General features: G+C 39.4%; 3 protein-coding genes across 3 annotated transcripts; 2 read left to right on the top strand and 1 right to left on the bottom strand.

Annotated features, from left to right (window-relative positions):
• Positions 1–308: 308 nt before the first annotated feature.
• LOC148845254 (uncharacterized) lies at positions 309–2,665 on the bottom strand. The gene is made up of 3 exons (XM_088954059.1): positions 2,559–2,665; positions 1,152–1,358; positions 309–523 (listed from the first exon to the last, which is right to left on the bottom strand). The coding sequence occupies exons 1-3, from the start codon at positions 2,577–2,579 to the stop codon at positions 461–463; spliced, it is 291 nt and encodes a 96-aa protein (XP_088810185.1). The 5' UTR covers positions 2,580–2,665; the 3' UTR covers positions 309–460.
• A 1,523-nt stretch (positions 2,666–4,188) lies between these two features.
• Positions 4,189–5,065, top strand: LOC148845253 (RNA-binding (RRM/RBD/RNP motifs) family protein). The gene has a single exon (XM_088954060.1). It carries the CDS (start codon positions 4,530–4,532, stop codon positions 4,902–4,904), a length of 375 nt encoding a protein of 124 aa, XP_088810186.1. The 5' UTR covers positions 4,189–4,529; the 3' UTR covers positions 4,905–5,065.
• Positions 5,066–17,339: 12,274 nt separating this feature from the next.
• LOC148845252 (flavonoid 3',5'-hydroxylase 2-like) lies at positions 17,340–19,441 on the top strand. Its single transcript, XM_088954057.1, has 2 exons — positions 17,340–18,387; positions 18,638–19,441. Exons 1-2 carry the CDS (start codon positions 17,494–17,496, stop codon positions 19,265–19,267), a joined length of 1,524 nt encoding a protein of 507 aa, XP_088810183.1. The 5' UTR covers positions 17,340–17,493; the 3' UTR covers positions 19,268–19,441.
• The last annotated feature ends 5,579 nt before the right edge of the window (positions 19,442–25,020 follow it).

Raw genomic sequence — 25,020 nt, 5'->3', positions numbered from 1 at the left:
GGGGTGCAAGCTGATATATGAAATTTGTAGGCCTGTAAATCCAGATTCAGGTGGGGATGGGCCACGGTTTTGCTAATTCCATTTTAGCAAGGTTAGAGAAAAGAGTGATCATGGACTGGCTTGCGCTTGAAACCTTGAATAAGGGGCTTAACCTAGGACCTAGTGTGGCCTGGCCTGCATTCTGGGCCTAACAAACTTGTGTATTATTTAATATGATCGAAGAATGCATAAACTTGATAAATAATAAATTCTTTTTTTTTTTTTTGGCAAGTGATAAGTTATGAAGTTGAAATTCACATTGTGATCCATTTAGATTACAAAAGCCATTGCCATTTATTTGAATGAATACATTTACCAAATGGTAAACATGAAGCTCAGCCATTCAAAATGATGATGTACAGAACACAAGGAGAAAGGAAGAGATGGGATTTACATTGGTAAGGCACTTGTAGTTAAAAAATCACGATGGCCTTACACAGCAAGTAAAATATCTGAGAATCGACCTTTTTCTCGACTTATTGGTCTGCACATTAGTGAATATCATAGGTTAGAAATAATGTCTAATATGTTGTCTAATAACAGCTCTACTGGCTGTATTTAACAAATATTTGTTTTGTATTCTGATAGATAAAATAATTGAATGATAAAGCATTCGAGGGTATAGTAATCAAGGCCATGTCTGTTGTCAATTTCATCATCATCTAAGTCTTATTGGTTGGTTACATGAATACTGTTTTGCCATTTCCATGTATTTATTGTGGCATCTATTGATAACACGAAAAGACAAATCAGAATTCATGATCATAAGGGTGTGACAAAAGTTTTAGTATTGGTTATCCATCTGATGCAGCCCTTATCCTTTATTTTAACTTGGGGCATGCAGTGTATGACAAGCTCACACTGATAATATGCGGTCAGTTTGTTAGCAGTAAATTCTGATTGATAATAATCAACCCGACTTCTGTTTCAACTATTAAGGAGTTGACAACATCCTTAATAACAACTTATTCACTAAGATGCAAAAGAATAAGTCATATAGTTCAGTCAGCTCAGCTGTTCTCAAATGGCTCTTAAGTGGGGAAATATAGTAAAGTTCAAATTCGCTCTCCATTTTAGTGTGTTTGTTTGTGTATGTATGTATAACAAATTACCTTTAGAAATTTTGGGGTCTTTACCGCTGCAACAGGTTCTTCTTTCTGCTCAAATTCTTTCTCATTTCCCAGGCTGGCGCGCTTGATATCAGCTTTGTTCTGCTTTCTGTTTGCTCGAGCGCGAGAAAAAACCATAGAGTAATCAGTTGCTCCTCCAGCTTTCTGATCCCACCCTCCAAATTGGGGAACGGACATCCACCCATTCTTCTGGAGAAGTAGTGCATGAAAATGGTTAGCTTCAAGCTCTTAGTAAAGCCGTTTATCAAAAAAAAAGAAATCTTAGTAAAGCCAGTAATTAAAAAAATCTCAAAAAACTGGCGTAATTAACATCTTTTAATATTTAACCACAAAAAATGATCTCTTCACCGAGGGAAATTGGAGTTCTATAATCAACATTGTATTTGTTTAAATTCTCCTTGGTCAACGCACATTGAAAAATACAAGCTCGACTTTCCTCAGTTAATTAAGATCATAATATGATATTAGACTAATAATCTTCTTAGGTTATAGAAGAATTCCGTTATACAAAAGAGTTCTTTCATTAATAGAGATGAAAGAAGCAGAAAATTGTGATCAGAGATATAAAAGAGATTTATGGTTGTACTTTCTTCATACTATTGCTGTTTTTATATGAACATTTTAGCTGTTTTTATATGAACATTTTAGATTGATCCATGCAAGTTTGTTGTTTCTACCTGAAACACCAATTTTGATATTTGAAGATTTCAACTACTGTAAACGCCAATGATCAGCCCCACATACACATTTGTGTATTTTTGTCAATTTGTATTGATCGGCATCGGCCCAACATGTTACATGTAGAAACACATCAATGGTGCCATTCATTCTCAAATCTCTCTATCTCTCTCTCTCTCTCTCAGAGCAAGCATTAAAACACCATCTTGGATTATCTCTTCAGAAAACTTTATTACAGTTTCTTACCACCAATCAAAATCTCAATGATCACAAACATGGAGCATTTAAGGTGTAATTTGGTATTATTGCTGTTTCTATTTAAAATGTTTTGGGTTGATTGGTGAGAGATACATTATTTATTTCAACTAATAACAATGCATGTGTAGGACTGGTAATTGTTATTTACCATTGAAACGTTATTTGGCATTTCAGGTATTGCATCCATCAATCCAAAATGGTTGGGAATAAAATATCTCTTCTATTTCACAAATTTGTATTGATCAACCCAAAACGGTTCATATAAAAACAACAATTATACCAGATACAACCTAAGTCAATAATTTTAATGGAAAATACCACAGTCATTAAGAAAATCTCAATACAAAATGTGATAGAGAAACCAAGAACTCTATAATACAATCAAATAAAATTAAACAGAAAAAAATTTAAAACATTAATTATTTTGTTGCTTTACTTCCCATTTCTCCTTACCTTCTCCTTGTGATTTTCCATGGCTGGCTGGGCAACGACAAGATGAGGATCAGAGGAGTGCAGAGGGTGGGATCTATGAATGGCCCCGCTTGCGATCCTCTTCTCCTGACTTGAACACCCTCTCCTCATCTCATTTATAAGCTTCTATTTTCTATTTTCTTGGGAGATGATCAAAGCTTGCCACTTGGCATCTTCTGATCCGTGGCCTCCACTGAAATTGCGCATTTTCTGTTATAGACTATTTTTATTTGCTAAATATTATGTGGGATCAGGGCTTTCAGTGATGTAGTGCATTCTTATTCACGGTTTAATATGTGAGCAAGGTGGGGCCACACTGTTGGATCTGGAAATCGTGACCCAACTTGATCCTATGATATGGAAAAGATATGATATCTGAAAACTTCTGACCAATTTACTGGAATCATAAACGTGGTAGTCAATAAGGTATTATTTATCAAAATTCATTGGTGTGTTTTGATTGGTCAAAACTCTTCCCATACCATATCTTTTCCCCATCATAGATTTTTCCATTTTTACCAAAAAATAGAAAAAAAAAACTTGATCCTATGAATGGTGATTAGGTTCCTGATGAGATTCTACAACAAAACCTTGATTTTGGATCAGATATGAATTCGTTGGGACTGCCTTCTTGGGGTCTCGAACTTGCCATGTGTCATGCAATGAAAAAGATTAAGAAACTCAATTTGATCGGTCCTGGTCTCCATCAAAGTTCAGCGTGGATCAATGTTTGGAAAACTGGATCAGAGTTATCGGTCAGACTGATTGAATCATGACTAAGGGGCTTGGCCGGTTTGGTCATATCTCCCAAACCGGAATGTGTTAAAAACCAGCCGAAACCATTGATCTGGCCTGTTTAACGAGTAATTTTTCTGATTTTTTAAACGTAAAGGCAAACTGAACTCCAAAGACCATAACTTTGTAGTTGTTCGATTGGAATATTTTTTTTTTTTTTTCAGTTTTGAATAACTTTTCATGATCTATTGATGACAAAGTGTCTTCCCCTAAGGGTGATCATTTAATCCTGACTTGAAATTTTATTTTATGTATATATATATGATATTATATATATTTTATATATAAATACCATAATATGACACTTATAATCTATACTCTATATAGTATTTCATATCATATAATATATAAAATAAATTTATATGCCATTTAATATAAAAGAAAAGGTTATAATTATGCCTGAACTTATATTTGATGTCCGGAACGTAAGCTAAGCTAAGCCCATATCTAGATTATAGTCCATATGATAAGTGTAAAGTTAAGTCCAATCCATCGTCACTCCTGTCCTGTCCGGATAAGTAATTTTTCCAAAAGTGAACTAACAACCACTGATGTCATGGATTTGAACATAATGCCATTTTACCCTTATATAAAATCATCAAATGTTCGAAAACTGAAATACCCTTAAATCTTTAACCAAAAAAAAAAAACCCTTAAATCTTTAAAAAAACTGTTAAAATATTTAAACAAATTTGCTCATATTTAACAGTTGAAATTAACAAAACTCTACTAACTCGATTGGAATAATTAATATGAGCATAATAGATTTTTATTTTTATTTTTTAAGTCTATCTATTCGTTTCTTTTAAAAGATTACAAATCATTGTAGCCCAGCGAGTCAACGATTTAACTCGGATCGGTATCTTCCGGAATCCCGAGTTTCCGGATCAAACCACCGCCTTTGGCATTCTGTATGTATCCCCGGGTTCACCTCAACTTCATTCTTGGACCTTGGCTCTCAATTCGAACTGAAGGCCACAGGGGGTTTAGAATTTTGTTGATCCGAAGGCCCCATAGCTCTTGTTTCCTTTCGATTAAACCCTAGCTGCTCCATCCCATCCTCTCCATTTTTTCTTTTCATTCAAAACCCTAGCTTTAATTCGTCTTGAAACGAAACCCTAGCTTTGTCGCAGCAGGCCGAGGCAGGAAGGAACGGTAATGGCGACCATCAGCCTGCGAAAGGGAAACACCCGCCTCCCACCTGAAGTGAACAGAGTTCTCTACGTTAGGAACCTTCCCTTCAACATCTCGAGCGAGGAAATGTACGATATCTTCGGCAAATACGGTGCTATAAGGCAGATACGAATTGGTACCAACAAGGATACGAGGGGAACAGCTTTCGTTGTTTACGAAGATATCTACGATGCCAAGACTGCTGTGGATCACCTGTCAGGCTTCAACGTTGCAAATCGGTATCTCATCGTGTTGTATTACCAGCAGGCAAAGATGAGCAAGAAAGTTGATCAGAAGAAGAAGGAAGACGAGATTGCTAAGATGCAGGAGAAGTATGGAGTGTCTACCAAAGATAAGTAGAACTCTCAGTCGAATGAATTTAGGATACCCGTCCATGAATTTAGGCTTCTTTTGGATTATATGTAACTTGGGCTGTTGGATTCGTGGACTATATTTGTACAAGTTCATAAATTTGTGGATTAGCTTCGTTTGTTCTGTTGATTAATCACTTATTGTTTAAAGACTTTTGGCATTGTCTCTTTTCTTGGTATATGCAGATAGTGTCATTACTAGCTTTTATTTGTGAGATAATAGAGGAAAATTTTCCACCCCCTTTTCAGGATTATGATGGATTAACATACAGGGAGGCGAGTTCACTTGAATAATCTAAGAATTGGGAATGCAAGTCTTTCTATCCGTCTATTTATTCTTGTTGCTATCTTTGTTCTGGTGATTCACTTTATCATTGGCCATATCTCTGATGAAAATCCCAACCTTGGAATACTTTTAATTTTTATTCAATTTCTGTTTTTGATCCATGTATTTTCCATCATCCTTCTTAGTTTCTTAGTTTCCTATGTCCTAATCCAAAGCACTTCTTCATATTGGTGCTGTCAATGTGCATTCCCTATATTGGACCTGATCATTCGTGTTCTTAGATGTTCCTCTTTTATTCATACCTTCTCTCAGGTTTCTTTGGGTGATCACTAATGGATCAGTGGAAGCACAATAAATGAAAAGCTAAAACGGTGCAACCCTAACATAGATGTTCTACTTGTGGGACACATATGGTGAAGACCACAGAGCACCATAATATAATTGCATTGCATAGTAGCACTGCAAGCATTATCTCCGTAACCTAGTTTCCAAAAACAGATCAGTCCTTTCCACACCTTCCGGGCTAACCTATCAGATGGGGGAGTTTTCTGATCTTGGTACCCACTTGAATGAGCAGTTCATAGTGGTTGAGGATGACCAAACTTCTCTAATCAAGAATCTGAAAGTCCATGGATGATAAAGACTATCTTCTTCCATTGTTACCTTTTCAGCAATCACAATGTCTAGGGAGAGGTTCTCACTGAGGATTTTGGAGCCATTTAGCTCACTAGCAACCACCTCTAGCATGATTTTCCCTTCTTGATTGTGCTTACTGCGACCCCCATGAATCTTGACTATTATCCTTAGAAAATGCAATTTCTTCATCAGAATAAAATATTCTTTCCTCTTTCCCACTTCTACGTCACAACTTACAGGATATTGACCATTTTCCCTTACCCTACTCTCTTATTGAAGGCACTTCTCAGCTCACGAGCTTCTTATCCACTGACTGGAAGCCATTCACCAAGGTGGACCGAGAAGCATTGCCGTCTATTTAAGAGTAGTCTCCCTGAGTTTCCTGATTTGGGGAGAAGAAGATTATATAAACCAAGCTCCATTGAACTGCACAACACCGAGGAGTACAAATACTTGTGATAATGTAAGAAATGCATGTATTCCTGACCATATCTTTCAAGCATCTACTTCAACATTTGTGAGTGTTGGTGGAACCTCATCTGCATCTAAGCCCCCAATTACCACTTCTCCTGCCACAACAACCACTGGATCTTAAATCACTAATAATGGAATGGTATAAACGATCTTGAGCAGAACTTTCTTTTTCCCTTGGTCAATCACTTTCAATGTTTCTTTATTTTTTCCTCTTGTCAATAACCTCTGCTCCACCACCAGTGGCTTCTAAATATATTTCCCTCAATTTAGACCTGATACCTTAATTACCCTTCCAAGTTCGTTACAAACCCCTACCTCTCCAGGTTTATCGTTCAGAACTGTAGACCAGATTTTTACCATCTCGCCTTCACATAAATCATTAGATCCAATTCCATTTTCACCTCTTCCTTATCCTTCTCCATTCAATAAGAATCATAGAATTCCTGAACGAAATACCCAAATCTCATCTTGCAGTGTGACTGTTAGTGACCGTTAGTCTGTTACCCACTAAATAATCACTTAACCAAAACAAATTTCATTATAAAAGCAACTATTATCTTGCATTATGAGTCTGTGAGTAATAGCATTTTTTGCCCTCGTAAACTTCCTTGTGTTGGACTTGCCTTGAGAGAATGTTAAATGGCCAAAACAGCCCTTGTTGGCAGCCTCATCATAATTCAACCTTCCAACTTTTCAAATGTTGGACTTTCCTGTTGTCTACTTGGTTTAATGCTCTAACCAGATGTGATCTTCCCTTCTGATGTAGCAGTTATTTTTTTCTCCTTTTCTTCTCTATTTTTTTTAGTTCTAGGTAATTCCATCTCACCTATATCTATGTATTCTTGTTCTTTGGTTTTTTAGCGATTTTCATTTTTTTTATTTAAAAATGGACATAAAGCAATCAATGAACGGAGAAGACAGGCCCATTGCAGATTTCTGTATCCCATTGCAGATCTATAAACATTCAAAATGTCAAATACCCCCACTATGCACCAATGCCTGCCCAATTCTGACCCTGGACTGACCATCATTCTCCCATTAATGAGTTTGACATTTCCCTTTTCCATGCTTAATACACTTTTCCATCAACCTAGAACCCAAACCTGCCCCTTTTCTACTACCTAGAACCCAAACCTATATGGTAAAAATCCCACTTTTTGTCTTTATAAACAATTCTGATAAATCAGAATGCGAAACAAGAGAAAGAGTGAGAAATCTCAGATTCTGCCTTAGTTTTCTTCATTTGGTTTGAGCTCTCTCACCATTAGCTTCCAATTCTTTTAAATGAACTGTTCAAACCATTTGAACCATCACCTGAAGAATAGTAAAAAATTATTGACTTGGACAAAATTATCCAATCTAGATGGTTGGACTATTGATTCATTCGACCCAGTGATCGGGTCATAGGTTAAATATGTATGCAAACTTTGGGAGGTCATAATTTTGCATTCCGATTGAGGTAATTTTTTTTGGTTGACTTTTCGAAATCAATGCAGTTCAAGGAGTCATAGGTGCCTTGCCATGCTATTTTTGCTAAAATTTACCTTTTTTGACCTCAAACTGTAATTTTTAATGCTTTTTACAAATAAAAATATTAAAAACTGAATTAAAAGCATAAGTTAAAAAAATATAAGTTAAATATAAAATAATACATCTATGCATCCCAAGGAGTCATAGGTGCCTTGTCCCACTATTTTTGCCAAAAAAAATACCCTTTTTGGCCTCAAATCGTAATTTTTAATGTTTTTACAAATAAAATTTTAAAAATTGAATTAAAAGTATAAATTAAATATAAAATAATACATATATTACATGTAGAACATAAATATACATTATTTTTTGATAAAATACATGTTTATACATGGCATGGTCTGACCCATTCAACCTGGATGGTTGAACCAGTGATCTATGACTTCGAAGTAAAAATGGTTCGGCCTCAGGGTCCGGTTTTTAAAACATTGGTTCATTTTGTTACTCTTAGCATTTGCTTTTGCTTGAACAAACATTGTTTAAAACCGTCTCTATGTGTATGTGAAGGCTACACTACACTACTAAGGTTTTGCCGTTATTGCGTTATAGACTTATAGTTGCAGGAAAGGAGAACCCAATTTCAACTTTATTTCTATTGAATAAGGGAATGTAAATTAAAAAAAAAAAAAAACACACCAAAGAAAATTGTAAAATGGCAAATAAAATTGAAAAGAATTCAAATATGTCACCGCAGAATGTATTTTATCCACCGGGCAAATAAGGCTGAGAATGCTGTCAAGGACTCAAGGACATCTAACAAGGACATCTAAGATTATCTACCAAATCGCATGACAAACGCAATTTTAACATTTATAAATAATTATTTAATAATTACTAATCCTATAATCAATTAATCATTATTAAATATTATAGTTTATAATCTATTTAAAATTTGAAAATAATAAAAGGTAGTAATATTTAATAACATTGATTTTACTAATAAAATAAAATAAATAATTATTAATCTTAAATTTAATTTATATTAATTTAAAACAATGTTTTAAAAATCAATTCGGAGGTTGAACTGATTTTGCCTTCAGGTAGTTGGACATTGGTTTGACCATTTGGGTCAAGTGGGTCAGACCACAACACATCAGCATGTATGTGTGTATGAACTTGTATCAATAAAATAAAGTATATTATATTTCATATAAATTATATGTTATATGTATTAATTTATGTTTAAATTATATTTTTATATTTCATGTTTTACTTTTTCTTTTAAAAAATGTCAAAAATGGGACTTGAGGCCAAAAAATGGTTTTTGGCAAAAATAGTAAGACAAGACACATTTGACCATTGGGACACATTGGTCTTGAAAGATTATCCCAAATTGATATCGTAATCAGACAATTAAATGCAAAGCTATGGTCTTTAGAAGCTTGCATATACATTTAGTGTGCAACCTGTGACCCGGTGATTGGATTGAATGGGTCAACGGTTTAATTTCTCTTGAACAACTTTTTCACCAAACCCTAGGTTTTGAGAAAATTGAACCCAAAATCATGACCAGGAGATTGTTTGAACAATTTGACCATCCAACAATGGCTGGTTCAAGATTCCGACTTAAAATCTATTTAAATTTCACTTAAAAGTAATTATAAATTTATGTTAGTATTTTTCACTAATTTAAAATCCATTTGATTTCTATGTAAAAGTAATACAAATTAATAAAATTAATAAAGAACACCTAAAAAATAATGCTTGAGTCGGACTTGATTTAGAAAACTTCCATTCACATGACTTACTGAATAGGTAAATGTAAGAAAGATGTATTACAAGACGAGAAAAAAGCTGTAGTAGATTTACTGGATTTGTAGGGAAAAGCAACAATGATACCAAAACCAAAATTTGTAAAATTTTAGTAGCTAGAACAGACACACGATTTGTTGAACAGTCCGAATCGTGTTGAAACTTGATAGGCACAAAACATTTCCATTCAATGGACAACCATCTCAAAATAGATTGACCCTCAACTACCACCTAAAAGAGAGAAAGAATTCAATTATTACATTGTGTGTGAAGGATGGAATTATTGATAGACTGGTGGTAGCTGTGCTCTTTGGTGTACATAGTGCGCAGGCTTAGGTGCTGGAACAGTTGAGCTCTTACTAATCCAGTTTCTAGATGTCGGGAAATCTATCCATCTAGAAAGGTTTCCTCTAATTTAAATAAAACAACAATATTGTTTGATAACATAATGATATAATGTAGAGTTGTATCCTTAGATCATTGGAGTTCTAGTGGAAAACACTAGTGTGAACTTGTGCCGGTCCCAAATCCACATGGGTTGTAAGGCTCCAACTTGCGCTGGATTGGCCCGAACCCAACTCTAACCTAACCCGAAAAATAAGGTTGGGTTGGGTCGGGTTGATGCTCGGGTTAGGGTTTAAATTTATGAACCCGATTTTATTTCGGGTTTGGTTAGGGTTGACCTCTTGGACAATCTGATCCAAACCGAACCCGACTCTATAATACATGTCGTATATAAATATATGTTATATATATTATATATCATACATTTATTTTTTTAGATGTACGATAGTTGTATAGCCCTCACTACATACTATCATGTCTTTCTTTTAAGATAATCACTTCACTTAATCCTAAATGAAAAGTCTTAAACCTTAATAACATATTTTATGTTTTTTGAATATTTTATTTTTCATCTCCTCTCTAATGTGAGACCAGATTCAGTCAGGGCAAATCCATGCCCACACCGTTCTAACAGCATTTTCCAACCTTGCATCGGGAATATCTCCGCATGAAATAAAGCATATAAGTGTGGAGATATTCTCAATGCAAGGCAGTAAAGGCTGCTTGAACAGAGGTTGCCCTCATTGAAGCCGAACTCCTCTAATGTTTGGCGCCTATAAAAGATCTATCATAAGTCATAATCATAGTAAACTATAGTCATTTTAAACACTTATTTTTTCGGTTTTGTACTAAAAGAACCAATAAAAACATCAACAAACAAATACTAATAAAACACCAGATTAATATATATAGTGAAAAGTGAGAATATTTGAGATTAAATAGTTTTATGAGATTTTAAAGGATGGGAAGAAGGTTGGGTTGAGGTAGGGTTGAAGGAATTTAGTTAGGGTTGTATACATCGGGTTGAAGGTCGTGTTGGATTAGGGTTAGGGTTGGGGGTTTAGAACTTACGATTGGGCTAAGGTTGACCTCAACCCAACCTAACCCAACTCGACTTGCAGCCCTAGTGGGTTAGATTAATTTGACAGTCCACACTAAAACTTTTGTCAAATTCTTATGAGTATGAGCAAATGAATTATTCTTTGACATTTGAAATTTTAAAAATATATGCCTTCTAATCAATCTTTTTCTAATCCCAAACGCTCTTTCAGTGGATGGTTAGCATCCTGAAATTTTATAAGTAGGAAATTATCTAAAACTCGCCATGAATTTTTGGCATTTCTCTTAAATTCATCATAATTTTTCAAAACATGCAGGAAACCCCATGTCATTAACTTGACATTAAATAGACTAATGGGTTTTAATATAATAGATTACCATTTTACCGTTTTTATATCTGGCTCATTTTTCAATATTCCAGAATTACCCCTATTATTATTTGACCCAAAACCCATTTTTCAGCTTCCTTGGAATACTTTCAAGCAATACAATGACAGAAAATGTCTCCCAACCAGTAGACATTGTATATATAAGGCAGTTGGGTGCTTAAGGGAATTTTAGTAATAAAAATATGTATAATAAGGCAGGCTTGACATTCAGGGGCAGTTTGGTCATAAAAATTGCATTTATGGTGATGTGAACAACTTATATCAATGTACAGTAACACTGCTCTAACGGATGGTAAGTTTTGGAAAATAAAAACTCATCGATTGACATGGTGTTTCCTAGACGTTTTGAAAAGTTATGGTGAGTTTAAGAGAAATTTTGAAAAGTCATGGTAAGTTTTAAACAATTTCCCTTTGTTCATTTAACCAAAAAAAAAAAAAGACTATGAGGGAGATGTAAATACCTTATCCTCTCCTTTGAAAAGCGATACAAAAAGATCTCCAACCCATAGATTTTACTTAATTCATATTGATTACAAGAAGATTTCATTAATGGCTAAAGAAAGAGAGTCGTTGGACATAAATCCCAAAAGTGAATACACAATGATTATAAATAAGGGTGAGCAAAAAAAATCGAAAAACCAAACTAATTGAAATTTAATTAGTTACATCGGCGTTACGTCATCATCGCAGTTACGTCGTCGTCCCCGATCAAGCGGAGAAGAGCTATCCTCCCAGTAGGCTGGAGGGACTCCCTTGAAAATCCCATCAAGGGAGTGCTAACTGGTGCAAGTCGTTCTCTAGCGATGCCGAGTTTTTCGAACGCATCTTCAAACAACACATCGGTGGAACTCCCTGTGTCAATTAGGATTCGCCGTACCTCGAAGTTGATCACTTTGATTGTGACGACCAAGGCGTTGTCGTGCGGTGTCTAGACTCCTCGGAGGTCGTCGTCAGTGAAGATAATAGATGTGTTGCGCCTTCTCCTGTGACCTCGGTCGTCGATCTCGCATAGCTGAACATATATTTTCCATCCCGAGCTGCTTTCCCCTCTGGAGGTGCTTCCTCCCGATATCACATGGATAACGCCAGCTAAGGGGCCACGGGGCAGAGGCTGCCGAGCTTCGTACGCTCTTCTTTCCTCTCAGGCTAACTTCTTCGTTCTATCTACGAAGCCGTTGAGACGACCATGCCTAATTAGATCTTTGATATGGTTGCGTAGGTCGAAATAGTTCTCCATATCGTGGCCTTGGTCCTTGTGGAACTCGCAATATTTTTCTCGGTTCCTCTTGTTGCTTTGCGTCTTCATCTTCTCGGGCCACCTGACATAGTTGCGGTCGCAGATTTGCATCAGAACTTCAAACCGCGGAACATTAAGCGGCGTGAAATTCCGATAGATCAGCAGAGGGGTGCGAGGTGTATGGTCGGTCTGACGATCTTGCCTCTTGGGGTCTCTGCCCTCTCGGACTTGTGCTCGTCGTTCTCTCTCATTTTTCTGTCGGGCTTCTCATCCTCGTCTAAGTTGCGCTTAGGCCTCTTCAGCGTTGATATACTTCCGTGTGTGGCTCATTAAGGGGGCCAATGTTTGAGGAGGATTCTTGGAGATAGAGAAGTTGAACGGGGAAGGGCGGAGTCCGTGCTATATGGTTGTCACCGTGACTGATTGATTTAAGTCCCTGACTTGAAGTGCTTCTTTCTTGAACCTCGCCAGGTAGTCCCTAAGGGACTCTACCTTTCTCTGTCGAACTTGCATGGGGTTGGTTTTTAGGCATCTTGATCGCTTCCTTAATTGCACGACGAGGAATGAGATTTTTGGGAAAGGCTTTTTGTGTGTTTTCCACAGATGGTGCCAATTTGATGTTGCTCAATCCGAGGTAGTGCTCTAACCGAGGAAGGCGATCAGATAGTCCTTGTTGGCAGGGCAGGGCTGAGCTACAAGGACGAGGCCGCACTTCAAGATCTGTGATCAAGGAAACAGAAGTCAGAGGCCCGATGAGTTATCCGCAGGTAAGAACTCCGATGCTCAAGTCAGTAGGTGGTGGTAGGATGGTCAGGCCGAGCTATAAGGATGTCGGTCCGAGGTAAGTAGTTGTGTAGGTCTCCGAAGTTGGATCCCTTACCTTGAGCATGGAATAACTTTTTATAGCAAAGATTTGTGTCCTAGTCGGATTGGACTTCCGGGATTGTTGGGATGAGGTTAGCCACTGAGGTATTCGGGATAGAGTCCCATTTCTCGGCAGAGTCATCTTCCTTGTTCCTCTTTATCCATGGTTGTTCGCATCCATGTGACGTGTAGTTGATATGGCTGAAAGGAAAAGATGGGGAGGGGGGGGGAACCATAATAGCGTAGCTTAGCCGGACTATGCCTACATGGCCGAGTTATGCTGATGTGGCCAAATTAGGAAGATGTGACAGGGCAGTAATTGGATGGCCACGTGTCTCACAGGACCAGCTCGGCCTTTACCGAATCAATGAGAAAATTTTTCTTGGCATCTGTTACACTTACACCATACGTTGCCAAAGAAAGAAAGATTGAATTGAAGCTTGTTGGTTGTTGCTGCGTATACACCTCCATTGCTTCTCGCTACAAAATGCATACAACTAAAAGATACAATGGGTTTTGAGGTAAGATAAATTTTTGTTGTAAACAGGCATGCAATAATACGAGGGTAGGTTCAGATACAGTTGCCAAAACGAGGGAAACTCTATCCTTTCAAGGGAATCCATCTATATTTAGATAAGAAAGAGGGAAAAGGGTAGGTGAGGAATCCTCTTACCTCAATGGTCAAACCAAGCTAGGATCTACCACCCACGAGAAGTTCCCACACAACTGCTCATTACGAATATGTCTGTTATTCATTGCGTGCGAGATGTCATATGCTTGTAACTCTCCATTGCGTGCGAGATGTCATATCAATACCAAGGTTAAAATCAAAATTTGCCAACCCAAACCCACCAAAGGTAAGCCCAACACAAATTGTGATAGGCTAGAATATGTGGATTTGATTAATTAAGCTTGGGTGCAGGTTGTTCAAGTTTGGAAGTTTTCTCGCTCGTCTTTTACTTGTTATCTTTTATTTTGGCTTTATAATAAATTGGATACCACTACAATTATAAAAAGCTATAGTTAATCTATCCATGAAAAGCGGTTCTTGGTTTTTACTTTAATCAAAATAATATTTATATATATATATATATATAAATATCATTTATTTGCTTCTTTATATATACTGATATTCCATAACCTTTTGTTTAATCTTTTATTTCTTTGACATTTCTTTATTAATTGACATGTGCATAAAGTCATTTTGAACTAAAGTAGATCTCTTATCAAATTCCTATTTAACCCCACCAATTGCATGGGTTCATGTGCTAGTATATACTGTATAATAAATTAAGCAATATATGCTCCATCACATGGCCTCTCCTTGCCTCCAAACCCCTTCTTAATTTTCTCTTTTTTTTTTTAAATGTTTTTATTTTTTCATCTGTCACATAGATAGATTATAGATAAATAGGTAGAGGGAGAGAGAGTACCTTTATTACCTAATTACATTATTACCCGTACATTTAAGTAATAGCATAATTAAAATATTACTCTATAACTATTTAATTACTTAATTAAATTATTATCTAATTTTAAGCTTAGCCCTAATTACCAAATTAAATTAAGAAACACAATTACTGTAAATTTAATTATTACCCAATTAACTTAACTCATTAATTCATTTATTTAACTTAGACGATTGTAGATTAACTCAAATTGATTTAAGTTAAACCAAATTAATGTGAATTAACTTAATTTAGCCTCATCAATTAACCAAGTTGATTAATAAAAAAAGGGGAGACATTTTGCATGTAGGTAATTAATTCTGGAAAATTAGGACAATGGACCAAGACTATGAGTACAACCCCAATTACACTGTGTGGTTCCAATCCATGAGGGAAGCCCAAGTCACCTCAGTCCAATCAGCAAATAGAAGACGGTGAGTTCAGTTAGCCGCACCTGAATGAACTCACTCCGATTTGCTACAGACAGAGCTCCACCCACACCAAGCCCCACTAGTTGTGACCTTCCTAATCTTCAACCTTTCTACCAGAAAGAAAGAAAAAAATTCTAACCTTCAACATCTTTTGATAGTGGCAAAAATCTGTCCAAATAGCCGCCGGACCGGCGCCAATTATTATATTCAATAGGTATTGACCGGTAGCCAGCGTATAAGTAGGTGACGAACGGTCCATGTGTTGTGTTTATTCTACTACGTGACAAGAATACATTGTGATCACAATATACACACACATCCTTTTTCTTGCTTTTAACTTTTTTTGTCATGATATGGCGACCAATTTGATGAGTTTGTACTTTAAAAGCTGACCCCAGAGGCTGAACCAGTTTTATCTATTAGAGATGAATGGCTCAATTGTTTGGGCTGAACCAGTATTATCTATTATAGATGAATGGTTCAATTGTTTGGGTTGGACAGGCCAAACTATAACACCTCATCCTATATGAATGTGTGTGTGGTTTGATGATATAAATGATTCGACTGTTTAGGAGGACTTCAGCATTCATCAAGTTGTGTTGACTTGGCGACTGCAAAGAAGCTACCAAAACTAGTTTCAAAAGAATTCAATTTCTCAACTCAATGTAAGCGTTTTTGGGTTTTCCTAGTTTTGTTTTGCTAAACATAGCTTCACCACTTCCTTGTAGTGCCCACCTTGCAATGCCAGAAGTTGTTGCATGAAAGCCCTCCAAATGAACATTTAATTTGGAAGCGTAATCTATTTCAAAGATGAGAAATTGGTGGGTATTGATTGATTGATATAACACCAATATGGCAGGTATCAATTCACACTACATCACGGCCCACAATTATTCTAAACTATAAACAAACTTGCCGAGAGTACTAGTCTACACCCATAGGGGCATTCTGTATGTGTGGTGTGGATCAATTTACATCACATGTTTTGATTCCATACATCTCACATACTACTTGTGAGATAATCTACATAGTCAACCATAAATGAATAATTCTTACACTTTAAACCCAAAACAAATTAGAAAAAGTATCAATAATTTCATATTAACCATTAAGAATTAGTTTAACAAAAAATTATAATAAAAGTAATTTAAACATAAATTTATATTGATAATCGTTTAAAATAATTATATTCATAAAATTATTAAATTATTTAAAATTAGAAAATAATTAAAAATAAACTAAACTTTTAAAAGAAATATTTATGAAAAAAAATGAGCAAGTGAAATATTGGTTTAGATAAGAATAGCATCGAAATATTGGTTTCATTATTCATACATACTAATGTATTAATAAACCAAAGGAACCCCGAAATTAGCTTCACCTTGAGGCCAATTTATTAATTCAGTTAAAAGTGTATTCCGGATTGGGATTTTCAACAAATATATTCTAGCTAGGCCCATCTTAGCAAGCTAGAAGCTGCCAAGTGAAAACCGACTGTCCATGCAGTAAGAGGGAAAAAGAAAGCAGCGAGTCATATTGCATAGGTGATTGAAATAAATGCTTCATAGGTTATGTTTGGTTTGAACGAAAAGGTAAGGAAAGGAAGGGAAAGATAGGAAACCTTGTATTTTCTTTTCTTGCTTTTTCCTTCAAACCAAATATAGCATAAAGGATCAAGAATCCCATGTACAAGGACCACACAGATTGTACTAAACAAGTTTCTATATCAACCCTCTTTATCCATAGATAGATGAACTCGCTCTGATCAGATTCAGATATATTAATTGCTAACCATTGGATGACATGCATGCCCCACGCTTTCTCTAATCTCTACTCTACGACGAGTCCAATAAGTGTAACCACCCACTTTTAACTTTCCCATTTTGCTGCCCCCATTTAATTTTTTATCCATAAATCTTCCACATCCATGTCTAACTTAACTCCTAAAGGAAGCTTTTATCTATCTCCCTTCTGCAAGTACAGGAAATTGGACTCTTCACTAGACAAGTAGTTGAGAGAAGGAAACCCCCCACGTGCCCAACTTCCACCCTTCCCAACCTTATAAACCTAGTCCGAACGACACACACCAGACCAGACCAGCCGAGTTACAGAAAAGCCGCAATAAGCATGGCTTTCGACATAATCCTTGCTCGCGAGCTTGTCGCAGCGGCAATCCTCTTCTTCGTTACACGCCTTTTCATACGTCGAATCATCTCCAAGCCACGAAAGCTTCCGCCAGGCCCCAAAGGCTGGCCGATCATTGGGGCGCTCCCACTGCTAGGCGGCATGCCCCATGTCGCACTAGCCCGAATGGCCAAGCAATATGGCCCCGTCATGTACCTCAAGATGGGTACTTGCGGAATGGCTGTGGCGTCAACGCCTGACGCTGCCCGTGCATTCCTCAAGACCCTCGATCTCAACTTCTCCAACCGCCCACCCAATGCAGGAGCCACTCACCTTGCCTACAACGCTCAAGACATGGTCTTCGCCGACTACGGACCGAGGTGGAAGTTGCTACGTAAACTGAGCAATCTACACATGCTCGGTGGCAAGGCCCTTGATGACTGGGCTCGAGTAAGGACCATTGAACTAGGCCACATGCTCCGGGCCATGAACGACGCATGCCGCCGGGGCGAACCAGTTGTCGTTCCGGAGATGCTAACGTATGCCATGGCCAACATGGTAGGGCAGATCATACTTAGCCGACGTGTGTTTGCGACCAAGGGGTCGGAATCTAACGAGTTCAAGGACATGGTCGTGGAGCTGATGACAAAGGCCGGGCTATTCAACATCGGCGACTTCATTCCATCGATTGCTTGGATGGACTTGCAGGGGATCGAAGGGGGGATGAAGAAGCTGCACCAGAGGTGGGACAGCCTCATCTTGAAGATGATATCCGAGCACAAAGCCACGGCTCACGAACGCAAGGGAAAGCCAGACTTTCTTGATGTAATCTACGCCAACAGGGATAACTCGGACGGAGAGAGGCTCACTGAAACCAACATCAAGGCCCTACTATTGGTATGAAATATGAATATGATGTTCTCACGCCACCACTTGCATCTAGCTTCATCTATGTATATATATATATATATATATATGGTTTCTCGTTATTGTTTGCGTAATGCGTAGGATATTTGTGTTAATTCCGGCATGTGGGTTACAGCAACAAATTATCACTAAACATTCTTTAATTTTCTATATAGCTTTTTACAGTTCTTTAGTTTACAACTTAATTGCTTCATTAATTAATTCTTATTATGTTTGGTAGAATTTGTTCTCGGCCGGGACGGACACATCATCGAGTATAATCGAATGGGCGCTGGCGGAGATGCTGAACAACCCCAGCATTCTGAGACGTGCACATGAAGAGATGGATCAAGTGATCGGCAGGAACCGCAGGCTGGAGGAATCCGACATAGCCAAGCTGCCATACTTACAGGCCATCTGCAAGGAAACATTCAGGAAGCACCCGTCGACGCCGCTCAATCTCCCAAGAGTAGCGATCGAAGCATGCGAGGTGAATGGGTACTACATACCCAAGGGCACAAGGCTGAGTGTCAACATATGGGGAATTGGGCGGGACCCAGTCGTGTGGGAGAACCCCCTGAGCTTCACCCCGGAGAGGTTCTTGAGCGGCAGAAATGCAAACATTGATCCTCGTGGAAACGACTTCGAGCTGATCCCGTTTGGAGCAGGAAGAAGGATATGTGCAGGGACTCGGATGGGAATTGTGCTAGTGGAGTACATACTAGGCACACTCGTGCACTCATTTGACTGGAAAATGCCAGATGGGGTTGAGCTAAACTTGGACGAGGCCTTTGGGTTGGCTCTCCAGAAGGCTGTGCCGCTCTCAGCCATGGTGACCCCTAGATTGGCCCCTACCGCTTATGCCGCTTGACCCCGGCCCCGCCCAGTAATTAACAAGCTGCTTGGATGGATCGATTCTGCTCTTGTTTTGCATGGTTGTCCTGTTGTTTTTCAATTTCTTCTTCTTTATTGCTTTATGTCAAATTAAGTTTGGAAGTTGTCTTAATCATCGTATTAATTTATGTGCTATAAATGGTTGTCTCTAGACTCTACTCTCTAGTAATGAGTTTGTAAGGAGTAAACGAAATCAATCAAACATATATATATATATATATATATATATATATATATATATATATATATATATATATATATATATATATATAAATAGTTTGAGAACTCAGTTTTGTGTCATGTGACATCACATGAGCATGGCACATGATATATATATATATATATATGGTGAATGGTTGAAGTGGCTTGAAGATAAAAAATGCAGATTTATATTAATGAAGTTCTTAGCCCCGAGCAATATTAATGGTGAACGGTTGGTAAGTTTATGTTGTAAAATAGGGTGGTATAGTTCGAGAATCGTATGCTATCATTTTTTTATATGAGAATTCTGTCCTTTTTCTTTTTCTTTTTTTCTTTTGCTTTCTGAAAATAACAATGTAAAATGGTTGTGTGGCTTCTTGTTTATTTTTTTATCCCTTAGCATTGGTTATGAAAAGCAAGTGTGTATTTCAAAAAAGTAAAAAAAGTAAGAGCCAAAAAGCACTTTGTTCCGATCAACAAACATTAGAAAAAAAGAAAAAAAAATTAGCAAATCTTAGAACTTATTATCAGGCGCACTATCCAAGAAATGGTTAAATTAGAGAGTATTCCTTGTCAAAGACATGACTGATAAATAGGGGTGATAGTCAAGACTCTGAATTGTTTTAAGGAGGGAGGTTTAAGAATAAGGGCTCAAATAGTAAACCAAAGTCTAGGTTAAAATTTAGACATAAGAACTTGACCTGTAACTATCGTCACAAGAAAAGGCACATTAAGTCAAAATGTTATAAGTTGAAAAATAAAAATCAAAATGAAAAAAAAAAAAGAATAACTCTGCAGAGGCTAGTGTGGTTGAGGATGAGAATGTGGATGTTCTCTTAGTGACAAATGATAGAACTAGATCCAAGGACTAGTTCTCCACCTATGAATCTATTAATGGTGGAATCATATTGATGGGTAATAATGCCCCTTGTAAAACTGTGGGAAAATGAACAATTCGAATCAGAGTGCATGATAGTGTTGTGAGAACATTAACAAATACGGCATGTACTGGACTTAAAGAAAAATCTCATATCTCTTGGTACTCTAGATGTTGAAGGGTGTAAATATCCAGGTGAAAGTAGAGTTCTAAAAATCAATAAGGGTAATCTTGTTGCGATGAAATGCATGAGGATAGGAAGTCTGTATGTGCTACATGGTACTACTATCACAGGTTCAATTGCAATTTCTACATTATCTCTATCTAAGTCTGACACCACCAAGTTATAGCATATGAGGCTAGGACATATGAGTGAAAGGGGACTTACTATGTTAAGTAGGAAAGGTCTTTTTTGTGGCAAAAGTATAGAAAATCTTGACTTCTGTGAACATTGTGTTTTCGAAAAACAGAAAAGAACCAGTTTAGTACTAATGATGCGCAATCCGGCCACTCCTAGCTGGAAGTGACGAGGCTTCTAGCTGGCGACGGGCAAGAGATACCTGCGAGAAGGATGAAGGGACCCGGGGTTGAACACCCGGCGAGGACTCTCCGATGCTTAAGTTAGAACTCGGTAGCAAGCTGAGAAAGAGAATGAATATGCAAGAAGATAAGAGATAGAGAGTGGTGAATATGCGATACATTTTCCCCTGGGGGAGCTGGAGTCTTTATATACTGGTGCCTTGACAGATTTGGTGGGGTTGATCGCAAATCCCTACTACGGCAGGATCCATTGTCAGGTAACGTTTCGGAGTGACTGACCATCCTTATTAGAACTGGGGAGCAGGTGGGCTAATGTGACCGTTGTAAGGTACGGTCCCTCTAGGCATGGGACAACCTCCAAGGTTGGTAGGCACGGCGCCACCAGGTGAGAGACATGAGTGCAGTCCTCAGAGTTGGCAAATACTACGCCGCAAAGCGAGGGTCATGAGTGCAGTATTCAGGGATGGCAGGTATGGTTCTATCAGGTAGGAAGCTTTCCGCAAGACGCCAGACTACCTGATAACGAGCTACCTGTGGCGAGCTGCCTATGGCGAGCTACCTATGGTGAGCTGCCTGTGGCGAGCTTGAGCTGTCTAGTTGTCAAGACGCTGCACTTAATTGGCATAAGGTGATAGGTGTCACAATTTAAATAGAGGGACAAATCCACCCTCATCATTTGCCCCTCACTCCCAAGTTGAGAGTAACTCAGCGAAGGGAGTAGATTTCTCCTTTTTGCCCGTAAGTCAACGAGCTAGTAAGCACTGATCCAATTTCTTAGGCTGTGGGAGCTGCCTGTAAGTGGCGAGCTGCCTATAAGTGGCGAGCTATCCGTAAGGTGAGGAGGTCTCTATCAGTTCAGTACTGCAGCCCTTAGGCTCTGGGGGCAACTTATAGTCCATTTTTGTTGATTTCGCCCATGCTGACGAAGCAGCTGGGTCTTGAGTAGTAGAGTGACCCATGTCGTAGAGGCAACTGGGTCTTAAGCAGCAGTGTTGCCCATGCCGTAGAGGCGGTTGGGTCTTAAGCAGTAGTGTTGCCCATGCCGAAGAGGCGACTGGGTCTTTCAGCAGTATTGTTGCCCATGCCGTAGAGGCGACTAGGTCTTAAGCAGTAGTGTTGTTGCCCAGTCCGTAGAGGCGATTGGGTCTTTAGTAGTAGTATTGTTGCCCTTAGGCTTCGGGGGTCGACTCATAGTCCACTCCTGGACTTTGCCCATGCCGTAGAGGTCTTAAGTAGTAGCGTGGCCCTTAGGCTTCGGGGAGCAGCTCGTAGTCCACTCCTAGGTTTTACCCATGCCGAAGAGGCGACTGGGACTTATGCGGTGCTGAGGTCTTTTCCATTGTCTCTCCTCCTCTTCTCTGCTAGAGCTTCGGCTTTTTGATTTCCTCCTCGGTCTCGATGAATTGGTCAACGAGCTTAAGGAATGCGGTGATGTCCTTAGGCTTGTTCGATTCCACGTGCCACTTGAACTCCCGGTGAGTGACTCCTCCTTTGGCCGTAGTGAGTCTAACCGTGGGGTCCAAGTTCAGGATCGAAAGGTAGGTGTCGTTGAAGCACTTGATGTAGCTCCAGATGGACTCTCTCTCTTTCTAGATGATGCTGAGAAGGCTTTTCTGCAACCTCGGACACTTCTTGCTAGTGATGAAGTGCGAGGTGAATGCTTGCACGAACTGTGCCCAGCTCCAGATTGTCCCGGATGGGAGATTTCTATACCATGTGCACACTACTCCTCTAAAGGTCATGGAGAAGGTGACGCACATGCAGGCTTCGCTACGGTGAGGTGCATCTGGGACTGAAAGGAGTCCACAAGGTCATTCGGATCGAACGACCCATCGTACTTGTCCAGAGGGGGAATTTTAAAGCCTTTTGGCATGGGATTCGTTAGGAGGTCAGGAGAGAGGGGAGATGGCACCGAAAGGAGGGGTGCGGCCTTTGTGACCCCCGGGTCCGCTCCCGCCTTACCTTCGGGCTGCTCGGGTTGGTCGAGCTCCGCGAGCTGTTCAAGGATTAGTGCACGGTGGGCTTTGGAACGCTGCCACCACTGCCTTTTGGCTGAGTCTGCGCTAGTGTTGGTTGTTTCGTTGCTGCCAGGTTGGGCCTTGGCCAGGTGAGAGTCTGATTGAGACTGGCTTTTGCAAGCTGAAGGATTTCGCCCAGAGTTTGTCGCCAGGACTTCGAACTGGTTGCCCGGCTTCCGGTTGCACGTGCTGGGATGGACCGACCTTGGTGGGGCGGGCGCTCCCCGACCTGCCTTGTTGCTGCGAGGCGACGGAGGCTGTTGGTCCTCTCCTACTATGGGACGAGGCCTGGGAGGTCTCCCCCTTGTGGGGAGGTCGGCCACTTCGGTGGTGATCGAACGGCTACTAGTTCAACGGTGTTATGGGGCATCGCGGTTGAGCTGGCTGCTGGCTCTATTGCAGCGCTGGGACTGCTGCTGGTAGAAGTGACACAAGACTTGTTGTTGGTAATGCTGAAGTTGCTGGACTTGCTGCATTTGGGCTTGCATGACTCTTACGCACTGCACTAAGTCACCAAGCTGGCTCTGCCCCACCGCGGGGGGGACCACGACGGGTTTAGCGAAGGTGGTGTTCACCGCAGAAGGGAGTAGGGAGTTCACAACTTCGGTGACCTGAGGTAGGTCCAGTGTGGGAACTCCGAAGGTGTTGAGGGGTACAGTAAAATGTCCAATACGTATAGTGGGAGCTTGGAGGTGCCCCCCAGAGGTGTTTGTTCCGTTGTTAAGCCCGGCGTTGCTAGAAGACGTCATTGATGCTGGTGAAAGTTTGGTAGAGAAGCCTTTTGAAACGTTTCCCATAAACGGCGCCAATTGATGATGCACAATCCGGCCACTCCTAGCTGGAAGTGATGAGGCTTCTAGCTGGCGATGAGCAAGAGATACCTGCGAGAAGGACGAAGGGACCTGGGGTTGAACACCCGGCGGGGACTCTCCGATGCTTAAGATAGAACTCGGTAGCGAGCTGAGAAAGAGAATGAATCTGCAAGAAGATAAGAGTTAGAGAGTGATGAATATGCGATACCTTTTCCCCTGGGAAGCTGGAGTCTTTATATACTGGTGCCCTGACAGATTTGGTGGGGCTGATCGCAAATCCCTGTTGTGGCAGGATCCATTGTCAGGTAACTTTTTGGAGTGACTGACTGCCCTTATCAGAATTGGGGAGCAGGTGGGCTAATGTGACCATTGTAAGATATGGCCCCACCAGGCAGGGGACAACCTCCAGGGTTGGCAGGCACGCCGCCGCCAGGCGAGAGACATGAGTGCTGTCCTCAGAGTTGGCAAATACTACGCTGCCAGGTGAGGGTCGTGGGTGCAGTCTTCAGGATTGACAGGTATGGTTCTGTCAGGTAGGAAGCTTTCCGCAAGACGTCGGGCTACCTAATAACAAGCTGCCTGTGGCGAGCTGTCTAGTTGTCAAGAAGCTGCACTTAGTTGGCATGAGGTGCTAGGTGTCACAATTTCACTGAGGGCCAAATCCGTCCTCATCAAGTACAGTCGTTCACAGGACAAATGGCACTTTGGATTATGTTCACTCAGATCTATGGGAACCTTCATATGTTCCATCAAAGGGTGGTGCTCAATATCTTTTTACCATCATCGATGACTACTCTAGGAAGGTATGGGTTTATTTTCTAAAGCATAAGAGTGATGTATTTGTGACTTTTAAACAATGAAAAACTTTCCTTGAAAAGCAAACAAGAAAATAGGTCAAGCGGTTAAGAATAGATAATGGTTTAGAGTTTTGTGAAAATGAATTTAATGAGTTTTGCAAAAAATGAAGGTATTGTAAGGCATCGTACTATTGTCAAAACACTATAGTAGAATGGAGTTGTAAAATGTATGAACAGAACTCTACTAGAGAGAGCAAGGTGCATGTTGTCAAATGTTGGGCCCTCAAAGGATTTTTTTGGCAGAAGCAGTTAATATGGCTTGCCACCTGGTAAATTGATCTCCATCTACAACCATTGAATGTAAGACTCTAGAAGAGGTATGGTCTGGCAACCCTTCTAATTATTCAAATTTGAAAATATTTGGTTGTCCGACATATGCACATGTTAATGAAGGCAAGCTTGAGCTAGGGCCAAGAAGTGCATAT

Source organism: Nelumbo lutea, chromosome 7 (assembly GCF_056320005.1).
Source record: "Nelumbo lutea isolate HS-2025 chromosome 7, American lotus-T2T, whole genome shotgun sequence".
In the NCBI taxonomy this organism is placed as follows: Eukaryota; Viridiplantae; Streptophyta; class Magnoliopsida; order Proteales; family Nelumbonaceae; genus Nelumbo; species Nelumbo lutea.
This window is presented reverse-complemented; position numbering and strand designations above follow the sequence as displayed.

Excerpts from the sequence above, each read along its gene's own strand:
- LOC148845254 (XM_088954059.1), bottom strand. The coding sequence starts at position 2,579 with ATGGAAAATCACAAGGAGAAG. Across the intron at positions 1,359-2,558 it reads TGGAAAATCACAAGGAGAAG|AAGAATGGGTGGATGTCCGT; the intron begins GTAAGGAGAAAT and ends CTACTTCTCCAG. Across the intron at positions 524-1,151 it reads AGACCCCAAAATTTCTAAAG|ACCAATAAGTCGAGAAAAAG; the intron begins GTAATTTGTTAT and ends ACTAATGTGCAG.
- LOC148845253 (XM_088954060.1), top strand. The coding sequence starts at position 4,530 with ATGGCGACCATCAGCCTGCGAAAGGGAAACACCCGCCTCCCACCTGAA.
- LOC148845252 (XM_088954057.1), top strand. The coding sequence starts at position 17,494 with ATGGCTTTCGACATAATCCTTGCTCGCGAGCTTGTCGCAGCGGCAATC. Across the intron at positions 18,388-18,637 it reads ACATCAAGGCCCTACTATTG|AATTTGTTCTCGGCCGGGAC; the intron begins GTATGAAATATG and ends TATGTTTGGTAG.